At 37.5% G+C, this 12,182-nt stretch overlaps 1 protein-coding gene across 4 annotated transcripts in view; it reads left to right on the top strand.

The window, feature by feature from the left end:
- Window positions 1–12,129, top strand: part of ABCG5 (ATP binding cassette subfamily G member 5) — a 39,219-nt gene extending 27,090 nt beyond the window's left edge. The window contains exons 12-13 of one of the 4 annotated variants that reach the window (XR_014842040.1): window positions 9,209–9,322; window positions 10,321–10,769. Coding sequence is in view for 2 of the 4 variants with exons in the window: in XM_021087572.2 (XP_020943231.2) it covers window positions 9,209–9,318; window positions 10,321–10,514 (304 nt within the window). In the remaining 2 variants the exon portion in view is untranslated. Of the gene's footprint in view, window positions 1–9,208; window positions 9,323–10,320 lie in introns of all 4 variants that reach the window. The other 3 variants (XR_014842039.1, XM_085019404.1, XM_021087572.2) reach the window with 3 other exon arrangements.
- Window positions 12,130–12,182: the final 53 nt, after the last annotated feature.

Raw genomic sequence — 12,182 nt, forward strand, 5'->3', positions numbered from 1 at the left:
TTTTTTTTACAATGACACCATGATATTGCATTTGTCTATGTAGCTTAAGTGGCTTGTTAGCATCTCTGAAAAATGTGCAACTCAAATCACCCCAATGGCATGGAATCAAGCCAGTAAGTTACAGGCCCAACTTACAGCAGCATCTCCTCTTTCATGTTTGAATCTGTGTGTGTTCCAATCAGTCTGGCACTATTTCATGTATTTGATTTATAAGAAAAGAGGATTGTTTGGAGTTCCTGTCGTGGCTCAGTGGTTAACAAATCCAACTAGGAACCATGAGGTTGCGGGTTCGATCCCTGGCCTTGCTCAGTGGGTTGGGGATCTGGCGTTGCCATGAGCTGTGGTGTAGGTCGCAGACGTGGCTCGGATCTGGTGTTGCTGTGGCTGTGGTGTAGGCCAGCGGCTACAGCTCCGATTCGACCCCTAGCCTGGGAACCTCCACATGCCTTGGGACTGGCCCTAGAAAAGGCAAAAAGACAAAAAAAAAAAAAAAAAAAAAAAAAAAAGAAAGAAAAGAGGATTGTTCTTAAGAGAGAGGCAGTAGCCAACATTACCAAAATTCTCTCACATTCTTTGCAAAATCTCAACTTTCCAAGGCTTTACCTAGGTTCCACTCCCATCACCGATGCGACACTCCACCCCTGAAGGTCACATCAACCTCCTAGTCACTGAATTTATATTTTTCCCTCAAGTTATCATCGTTCCTGACTGACTGCCTACAGCATTTGCAATTTTTGATACTTCCCCATTAAACACAAGTGGAAACAGCTTTGCTATTCTTTCTGCTTAAAAAGTAATACAGTTCTTTGGGAAAAAACAAACATGCACACAATAAAGAAATGTATAAGGAGAAAAGTAAAAATTACCTGAAGTATCACTGCCCAGAATTAAGTTTTATTGTGTATCTTGCTAGATGTTTATATAAGCTTTAATTAAAATAGGAATAGATGAAACCATAAATACTAAATACAAGAATGTCATTGGACATGTGGCAATGGCTTTCCATATTTTTCTAGGCACAAATTGTTCACCACTGTTTATTTAATTTTTTTGTATAATAGTTAATTTACAATGTTCTGTCAATTTCTGCTGTATAGCAAAGTGACCCAGTTATACATAATATTCTTTTTCTCATATTGTCTTCTATCATGTTCTATCACAAGTGATTGGATCTAGTTCCCTGTGCTATACAGCAGGACCTGGAATTGCTTATCCATTCTAAATGTAATAGTTTGCATCTACTCACCTCAAATTCCCATTCTATCCCTCTCCATCCCCCTTGACAACCACAGGTCTGTTCTCCATGTCCATGAGTTTGTTTTTTATGATAGGCTCATTTGAGCCATATATTAGATTCCATATAAGTGATATCATATGGTATTTTGTCTTCCTCTTTCTGACCTACTTCACTTAGTATGAGAATCTCTAGTTTCATCCACAATGCTGCAAATAGCATTATTTTGTTCTTTTTTATGGCTGAGTAGTATTCCATCATGTATATGTACCACATCTTTTTAATCCATTCATCTGTCAGTGGACATTTAGGTTGTTTCTGTGTCTTGGCTATGGTGAATAGTGCTGCAATGAACATAAAGGTGCATGTATCTTTTTCAATGAAAGTTTTGTCTGGATATATGCCCAGGAGTGGGATTGCTGGACCATATGGTAGTTCTGTATTTAGTTTTCTGAGGTACTTCTATACTGTTTTCCATAGGGTTTTACCAATTTACAATCCTACTAACCAAGAGTATAGATGGGTACCCTTATCTCCAAACCCTCTACAGCATTTGTTATTTTGTAGACTTATTAATGATGGCCATTCTGACTGGTGTAAAGTGGTACCTCATTGTAGTTTTGATTTGTATTTCTGTAATTAGTGATGTTGATCATTTTTTTATGTGTCTGTTGACCATCTGTATGTCTTCTTTGGAGAAATGTCTATTCAGGTCTTCTGCCCATTTTTCAATTGGGTTGTGTGAGGTTTTTTTTTTGTTGTTGTTTGTTTGTTTTGCTGTTGAGTTGTATGAGTTTGTAAATTTTGGAGATTAAGCCCTTATTGGTTGCATTGTTTGAAACTTCTCCCATTCTGGAGGTTGTCTTTTTGAGTTTTTTTTTTTTTTTTTTTTTTTTTTTTTTTTTTTTTTTGTGGTCTTTGCTGGGCAAAAGCTTGTAAGTTTGATTAGGTCCCATTGGTTTCTTATTTGCTTTTATTTCTATTGCTTTGGAGACTGACCTAAGAAAGAAAGCATTCATATGGTTGATGCTGGAGGACATTTTGCCTAGGCTCTCTTCTAGGAGTTTTATGGTGTCTTGTCTTACGTTTAAGTCTTTAAGCCGTTTTGAGTTTATTTTTGTGCATGGTGTGAGGGTGTGTTCTAGTTTCATTGATTTACATGCAGGTGTCCAGTTTTCCCAGCACCACTTACTGAAGAGACTGTCTTTTCCCCATTTTATATTCTTGCCTCCTTTGTTGAAGATTAACTGGCTGTAGGTATCTGTATTTATTTCTGGGTTCTCAATTCTGTTCCATTGGTATGTCTATTTTTGTACCAGTACCACACTGTCTTCATTACCACAGCTTTGTAATATTGTCTGAAGCCTGGGAAACTCATGCCTCCTGTTTGGCTTTTGTTCCTCAGGATTGCTTTGGCAATTCTGGGTCTTTTATGGTTTCATATAATTTTTTGGATTGTTTGTTCTAGTTCTGTAAAAAACGTCCTGGGTAATTTGATAGGGATTGCATTAGATCTGTAGATTGCTTTGGGTAGCATGGCCATTTTAATGATATTAATTCTTCCAATCCATGAGCATGGACTATCTTTCCATTTCTTTGAATCCTGTTTAATTTCCTTGATTAATGTTTTATAGTTCTCAGCAAATGAGTCATTCACCTCAGTCAGATTTATTCCTGGGTATTTAATTTTTTGGGGTGTGGCTTTAAAAGGTATTGTATTTTTATATTCCTTTTCTAATATTTCATTGTTAGTGTACAGAAATGCTACCAATTTCTGAATGTTAACCTTATATTCTGCCAATCTGCTGAATTCATCGATCAGTTCAAGTAGTCTTTGTGTGGAGTCCCTAGGGTTTTCTATATATAGTATTATGTCATCTTCATAGACAATTTTACCTCTTTTCTTCCAATTTGGATACCTTTTATTTCTTTTGTTTGTCTGATGGCTGTGGCTAGGACTTCCAATACTATGATGAATAAAAGTGGTGAGAGTGTGTATCTTTGTCTTGTTCCAGATTTAGGCGGGAAGGCTTTCAGCTTTTCTCCATTGAATATTATATTGTCTATGGGTTTGTCATATGTTGAGATATATTCCCTCTCTATCCACTTTGGTAAGAGCTTTTATTATGAATGGATATTGGATCTTGTGAAATGCTTTTGCTGCATCTATTGAGATGATTCTGTTTGTTTTGACTTTTCTTTTGTTAATGTGGTGTATGACATCAATTGATTTGCATATGTTGAAACATCCTTGTGAATGTGGGATGAATCCTACTTAGTCATGGTATATGATCCTTTCTATATGTTGTTGGATTCAGTTGGCTAAAATTTTGTTAAATTTTTGTGTCTGTATTTATCAAAGATATTGGCCTATAATTTTCTTTATTGGTTTTATATACAAAACCAAGTATACATACCTATACTTTGGTATTAGGGTGATGGTGGCTTCATAGAATGTCTTTGGGATTATTCCTTCTTCAAGCTTTTGGAAAAGTTTAAGAAGGATGGGTATAAGACCTTCTTTGTATGTTTGGTAGAATTTGCCTCTCAAGCCATTTGCTCCTGGACTTTATAGGGAGTATTTTTTATTACATATTCAATTTCATTTCTAGTGATTGCTCAGTTCAATTGATCTATTTCTTCTTGATTCAGTTTTGGCAGGTCGTATGTCTCTAGAAAGTTATCCATTTCTTCTAGGTTGTCAAATTTGTTGCCATATAATTGTTATAGTCTTCTCTTGTGCTTTTTTTGTATTTCTACAGTATCCTTTGAGATTTCTCCCTTTTCATTTCTTATTTGGATTCATTCTATCTTCTTTTTGGTGAGTCTGGCCAGAGATTTGTCAGTTTTGTTTACCCTTCCAAATAACCAGCTCTTGGTTTTATTATTATTATTTATTTATTATATTATTATTATTTTATTATTGTTTTTTTCTATTCCTTTTTGAATCTCTATTGTGTTGATTTCCTCTCTGATGTATGATTTCCTTCCTTCTGATGACTTTAGGTTTTGTGTGCTCTTCTTTTTCTAATTCTTTTAGGTGGTATGTTGTTGATTTGAGATTTTTATTCTTTTTTGAGGAAGGCTTGTATCACTATGAACTTCCCACTAAGCATTGCTTTTGCAGCATCCCATAGATTTTGAATGGTTGTGTTTTCATTATCATTTGTCCCAAGGTACTTTTTAATTTCCCTTTTAGTTTCCTCATTGACCCATTGTTTTTTTTAGTAGCATGTTGTTTAGTCTCCATGTAGTCAGTTTTTTCTCATTTCTTTTCCTTTGGTTGATTTTTAGTTTCATGCCATTGTGGTCAGAGAAGATATTTGAAATAATTTCTATACTTTTAAATTTGTTGAGGTCAGTTTTGTGCTCTGGTATGTAGTCGGTCTTTGAGAATGTTTCATGTGCACTTGAAAATAACATATATTCTGATTTTTTGGATGTAATGTCCTGAAAATATCAATGAAGTCTAACATTTCTATTGTGTCATTCACAATCTCTGTTGCCTTATTGATTTTCTATCTAAAGGATCTGTCCATTGATGTGAGTGGAGTGTTAAAGTCTCCTACTAGTATTGTATTCCCACCAACTTCTCCTTTTATGTATGTTAGGATTTGTTTTATGTATTTGGGTGCTCCTATATTAGGGGCATATATATTGACAAGTGTAATGGAATGGTTCCTTTTATGGTTGAATAGTGTCCTTCTTTGTCTTTCTTTATGGCCTTCATTTTAAAGTCTATTTTGTCTTTTATGAGTATTGCAACTCCTGCTTTCCTGTCTTTTCCATTCACATGAAGTATTTTTTTCCATCCCTTCACTTTCAATTTATGTATCCTTTGCCCTAAGGTGAGTCTCTTGTAGACAGCATATTAAAGGCTTATACTCTTTTTTTTTTTTTTTTCTTTTGCCATTTCTAGGGCCACTCCTGTGGCATATGGAGGTTCTCAGGCTAGGGGTCCAATCAGAGCTGTAGCCATTTGCCTCTGCCAGAGCCACAGCAACATGGGATCTGAGCCACATCTGTGACCCACACCACAGCTCATGGCAACGCTGGATCCTTAACCCAGTGAGCAAGGCCAGGGACGAACCCACAACCTCATGGTTCCTAGTTGGATTTGTTAACCACTGAGCCACGACAGGAACTCCCTAGGCTTATGCTCTTTTATCTGGTCTGCCATTCTGCATCTTTTGATTAGAGCATTCAGTCCATTAACATTTAAGGTAATTATTGATAAATATGTACTTACTGCCACTTTAAACCTTTTTTTCCAGTTGACTCTACATTTCTCTTTGTTCCTTTCTTTTTTTGGTTGGAGGGTTTCTTTTTATGTTTGCGTCCCCTTTTTCTTTTTGTGAATGTATTGTTTGGTTTCTATTTGTGGTTGCCCTGTTTTTTCCCTCCCTATATCTGCTTGCTTTAGCCTGATAATCATATAGGCTCAAACACATTCTAGAAAAAAAGAGTCTATATTTTCTCACTTTCCTTCTCCACATTTTATGATTTTGATGTCCTTTTCTGAACATCCTCGTGTTTATCCTTTTGCTGTTCCTTGTGTTTATCATCACTTTTACAATAGGTTTCTTTTTTTCCTTTTAGATTTGCATAGTGGCTTATTTAAGTGATTACTTTCCAATTGTGATTTCTTCCTACTATTTCTTCATACTTTTTAATTTAGAGGAGCCCTTTCAGAATGGGTTTAGTATTGCAGTACTCTTTCAGTTTTTGTTTGTTGGAGAAATTCTTTATTTCTTCTTCTACTTTAAATGACACTTTTATTTTGTCTTTTTAGGGCCATGGCCATGACATATGGAAGTTCCCAGGCTAGGGATCTAATTGGAGCTACAGCTGCCAGCCTATGCCACAGCCCCAGCAACACCAGATTTGAGCTGCATATGTGACCTACACCACAGCTCATGGCAACACCAGGTCCTCAATCCATTGACAGAGGCCAGGGATTGAGCCTGCAGCCTCACTGTTCCTAGTTAGGTTCGTTTCTGCTGCGCCACGATAGGAATTCCTATGTGACAATCTTGCTGGGTATTCTAGGCTGCACATTTTTCCCTTTTGGAACTTTGAATATATCTTGCCACTCTCTTTTGGCCTGTAGTGTTTCTATAGAGAAATCAGCTCATAGCCTTATGGGGGTGTCCTTATAATTAACTCTTTATTAACTCTATAATTTTCTCTTGCTGCTTTTAGAATCCTCTTTAACTTTTCCATTTTTATTATATCTTGGTGTAGGTCTGTTTGGGTTCAACTTGTTTGAGCCTTCTGTGCTTCCTGTTCTTGATATGTTTCCTTTAGATTTGGAAAGTTTTCAGCCATAATTTCTTCAAATACATTTTTTATCCCCTTTTCTTTTTCTTCTCTTTCTGGAATCCCTATTATGCATAGATTGGCCCACTTTATATCATCCCATAGATCTCATATTGCTTTCATGCTTTTTTTTCATTTGGTTTTCTATCTGCTGTCCCGATTGGGTGATTTCCATTATTCTATCTCCATGTCACTTATTCTCATTCCTCTGCTTTATTCAATCTGCTCTTCAGTGCTTTTAACTCAGCTTGTGTCTCTGTAAATGAATTTTCTAATTTTTCTTGGCTCCTCCTTGTATTTTCTAGTCCCTTTCTAAAGTATCTGCATTGCTTTTCATATCTAATTTTAATTCCTTCATATTTGCTCTTAATTCCTTCAGTATTTTCACTATCTCCTTTTTGAACTTGGTATCTATTAGACTACAGAGGTCTGTTTCATTGTTTGCTCCTTCAGGGGAATTCTCCTGTTCTTTTAACTGGAAATGGTTCCTGAGTTTCTTCATTTTGTTTATATTTGTCTTATTCTGTGAGTTTAGGGAAAACAACTACTATAATCTTGGAGAGCTATTTATATGCGAGAGCACCCCTGAGTATTCTTGAGGGCTTTTTATTTTTGGCATGAGGGCTACTTTTGGTTTGGATGCTTGCTGTCTCTTTTCTCAGTGTGTGCAAGCTGTTATCCTCTTGATAGGATGCTACATGTGCTTCCATAGAGATGGAGGTAATGGGCAGGGATAGTAGCCACTGCCTGGTTGCTAGGCCATTAACAGTGGTAAGGACCCTGTGGGAAGATGGCACAGGCTGGCTACTCCTAGTTGCAAGACCCTGGAAAGTGGCAGTGACCCTCAGGCAGGTGTAGGCAGTGCCCAGAGCATTTGGCAATGGCAGCATCAGGGCATGTGCATTCCCAGGGGAGTGATAGCAACAAAGAGTTGTGCTTGGTTGCAGTGGCCTCTGTGCCAACCTCTGAGGTGACTAGGGCCACAGGTGGTTCCTGTTCATGGACCTCTAGTGGTGACAGGCCATGCCTACCTCTGGAGTCTGAGATGACTGATTATTTTCCCCTGCAGACTGTAGACTATGCACAAGGTGCCCTGTCAAGCTTACCCCACGTAGGAGGTGCCACCACCTGTAGTCTGTGCAAGTAGGCAGCTACTCACTGCCTGTAGCTCCACCATCCCAAGAGTTTGAGTGGGCACAGAGATATTCCTATGTGGTCCAACCCTCCTTTTCTTGCCCTCCACAACAATGGTGTCTTGCTTCTGCTGCAGGTGTAGACTTCCTCCTGGGTTCCCTCAGCTGTGGTGCTCCACTCACCAGCCCTTGGCACACCACTCCCTAGCCCCTCAGGCTGTCTCCACACAGTCAGCCCTAGTCCTCTCCCTAGAACTGACCTCCAGAGCCTGAGTCTCAGTGCCCAGCCCCCTTCTAAGCATCTCAGGCTGTGGTCTCCCAAGAGGTGGTACTGATGGTCTATGTTGCTCTCTCTGTGCTTTGCCCTCCTCATTACAGCTGTTGCACTTTTCTTAGAGGCTTTGAGGTCCTTTCATCTCAGCTGATCTCCCCATCACCTTAGGTGGCTTCCCAGGTATGGGTTCCTTTCTTCGTTCACAGCTCCTTCTTGGGATTGCTAGTCCCATCCTGATTCTCTTCTCTCCTTTTTTTCCCTTTTGTTCTACCCAGTTATGTGGAGTGTTTCTTGCCCTTTTCGGAGGTTTAAGGTCTTCTGCCAGCAGCATTAGTAGATGTTCTGCGTGAATTGTTCTACAAGTAGAATTTTTTTTTAATGTGTTTGTGGGAGAAGGTGAGTGCCTTGTCTTACTCCTCTGCCATCTTGACCCTGCCCCACTATGTATATTTATAGTCTTAGGGATACATAATCTATGTTCCCCAACTGCATTATGAGTTATTTAGAGATAGGAAACTTCTTTTTAATTCTTTAAGCACCTAGAACTAGTGCTTTGCAAATAGATTTAATGCATATTTGTTGATTGATAGAAACTACATGGTGGACAAAGAAGGCTATAGGGTCAGAGTGAGGTTTTTCCTGAAACAGGCTGAAGAGGTGACATACTTCATTTTCACAATGTATATCTACTTCTTCTCTCCATCCTTTCCCCCTTGTATTATAGTTTAGTTTTCACTTCATACATCAGCACCCTCAAATCTGTTTAATCACAAACATTCTCCTCTAATGTGATGTTTCATGTTTATTATCAGTGGTGCCTACCAATAAAATTAGATACCAGTCCATCACCAGGGGATTGTTACATTAAGGTTTCTATTTTAATGGAGCACCAAGCTGTGATTAAAAATGATAGAGTGCTATGCTTACTGACTTGGAGTGGTGTCTGAGACATATGTTTGAAAAATCAGGTTAGGAAAGAGGCTGAGGAGTTTAATCTCATTTAGGCAAAATGTTATAAACACATGTGTTATATATGTCACCAAAATGTTAAAAATAGTTATTTCTGGGCAGTGGTATTTCTTTATACCTCTGAGTTTTTTTGAAGTTTTTATAGTGAGAATATTGATAATGAGATGAAAAGCTGCATATATTCCTATTGTGAAACATAAGGGTTCCCTTTTCATTTGGTAGGACGGTTAACCAGAGCCTATTAAATTTCATCTTTCTTTCTTTTTGCTTTTTTTTAAGAAACATGGAAGAAATGCCCATCCCTTTTAAAATCCTCAGCTATTTTACATTCCAAAAATATTGTTCTGAAATTCTTGTGGTCAATGAGTTCTATGGACAGAATTTCACTTGTAAGTATTCTATTTTGGAATCTATTTTTAACATACTACTTCAAGAAAATATTTTTACATATTCAGAAAAATACATTGAGGGAAATGTATTTAAAATAAAAGCTATATTTTGAAATATGATAATATTTCCTCTAGTTTTTAAAATAAGCAGTAGTCAAATTAGTCACCTGTTAAAGGTCAACAGCTTGAGCCCGCCATGATGTTTTTAGAAAATGACAGACTCAATGTACACAGAGGGGAGTTCCCTTTGTGACTCAGTGGGTTGAGTACCCAATGTTCTCTCTGTGAGGATGTGGGTTTGACCCCTCCTCTTGCTCAGTGGGTTAAGGATCTGGCATTTCTGTAAGACGCAGTGTAGATTCAGATGTGGCTTGGATCCTGAGTTGCTGTGGCTGTGGCATAGGCTGGCAGCTGCAGCTGATTCGACCCCTAGCCCAGAAACTTCTGTATGCTGCAGGTGTGGCCTTAAAAAGAAAAACAAAAATAAGAAAACAATGTATACTTAGGTAAACTCTAATATTTTCTGGATGGAATTAATTCCTATACTACTGAACAGGCTGAAGCAGGATGCAGTGGTTTTTTTGTTCTCCAAAATGTACGTAGTATGTAGCTGAGCGAACCATTTTTGGCAAAAGTCTGTTCCCTGATCCCTTGAGAGGGCAGTAGGAGCTCAGCAAGGCACTCCTGGCCTCTGAAAATCCTAGGCCACTCTGAAGACAACTAAAGAACAGGGCAGAATTTAGCAGTTGTTCTAAACATCTTTAGGTGATAACAGTAACCTTGGGATATTCAGTGCTAAGTGATCATAATTTTTAGCATGATCTATGGTAATGGGTATATACCTAAAGGAAATAAACCTGAATCCAATATCTTTATGAAGAAGGGTACTTAGCAGAATGCTAAGCATGTAGTGGGGATTTGGTAATAAATATGTGTTGTTTAAATGACCTTGCAAGTACCACATCTGACATTGTCGATCTTCCCCCCTCCACCCCCCCACAGGCAGCTCAAATGCTTCTGTGTCAACTAATCCAATGTGTGCCTTGAGTCAAGGAATTCAGTTCATTGAGAGAACCTGTCCAGGTGCAACATCCAGATTCACAACAAACTTTGTGATTTTGTATTCATTTATCCCAACTCTTGTCATCCTGGGAATAATTGTTTTTAAAATAAGGGATCATCTCATCAGCAGATAGTAAAGAACACTGCTGTGAAAATGGAACTTAAGCTCCTAGATGTACAGGACTGCTTTGACTTTCTGAGAAAAAGGATGCCATGTGATTCTTAACAGTACATTTTAAGTCTTTTAACCATTAAGACTCCATTTGTGCCCCCTTGGATCCATGCTGGCCTTGAATGCTACTCCAACTTGCAGGGGACGTGTGGTATTTGGAAGTTGCGACTGAGCTGCTCCAAAGAAGTAAATAATAATAATTCATAAAGTTATGGGAGACTAGTGCGACTATTTGTTTTCTTTGTTCTAGACACAGCAAAATAGGTCAGTTAAATTATGCTTACATTTGATAAAGGATTTGGTTAAAAAAAAAAGAAAACATCTGAAAGATTACTGACATAAGTAACAGAAAAGAGAGTTGTGGTTTGATTGAAGCAAAGCGGCACACAGACTTGGGTAAGAATGCCTTCATTATCATTTAAAAACCCACATTTATGTGCACGTGTTCACATAAGTTACCTGGTCACAGGGAGAGGATGTTGGACAGATGCTGGATGAAGACCCCTGACATCGAGCACCCACTGATTTTTCTGAGAGTTAAAAGGAAAAACTGCAGGAATGGGCTGAACTGAGAACACACCAGACAAAAAGATTAGTTTGCTATTTTTCACTTTCTACTTAGTTTACCTACAAAATTAAGAGCCCACGTTACAAGATAAAAAGTGTATGTACTGAGAAATGACATTTTTAAAGTTGGAGAGCAGCTGTTATTTAAAGTCCATATGGAAGAGATGCTCAACTGACCCAACATTTACACTATGAAGAACAGCTCTATGTTAGGAATTCATGTTCTTGAACTGTAAAGAGAAAGTAAGTTGATTAAATAATTTTTAGGCATGAAAAAATTATGTATATAGATTTATTAAAAGTGGGTTCTTGACTAAATGATTATCTTTCTAATTTATCTTCAATTCATGTACAAATCTGAAATGAAACTGTCTCCATGTTACCATGGTAACTTTGAGTGAGACTATCTCAGTGAGTACATGAACTTGTTACTGTGACCTAGCTTATAAAGAATGATAAATTATAGCATTTGAAATGTCTCACATTATAGTAGGAAAGATCGGTTCATTAAGAAAACCACAGTAAAATTCTATTTCTTAGAGCAGTATTTAAGGATCTAGAGACATCGGTAAATTACAGAACAGTATTGTCAATTTTTATAAAAGGTCTTTGACACTGATGATTATGGCATAATCGTTACATAATGCCTTACAGATTATATATGTCACATCAGTTATAGACAATTCTGGAGATGAAAATCTATTAAAGTAGTTCAAAGAGTCCCACAGGAACCTCTTTTGAAATCACTGATTTCAACGTACTAAAGATATGGGTGTACGATATAAGCGGAAACATTTTCTGCTATTCATATGCAGATGAATTTCATTCTAGCTCTGAAACATTTGGGAAATTGACATAGCACATGACTTGAAGCTATTAAATGTTAGTGATACCATCTTAGAAAAATACAATGACTTTCAACATGTGATAGTTTGTGTCTCAAGTCAAAAATGGACAGTGATATCTAAGAAAAATCACATTATATAATAAAAATTCCTATTACTATTGTGGAATAGGCTGTTTCTTCTGACCAAGTCAGTGATGTTTCTGAGATCATAATGTT

Source organism: Sus scrofa, chromosome 3 (genome assembly GCF_054392235.1).
Source record: "Sus scrofa isolate SSC_HxYL_T2T_F1_AM1 chromosome 3, Sscrofa_HxYL_maternal_Yorkshire_Landrace_v2.0, whole genome shotgun sequence".
In the NCBI taxonomy this organism is placed as follows: Eukaryota; Metazoa; Chordata; class Mammalia; order Artiodactyla; family Suidae; genus Sus; species Sus scrofa.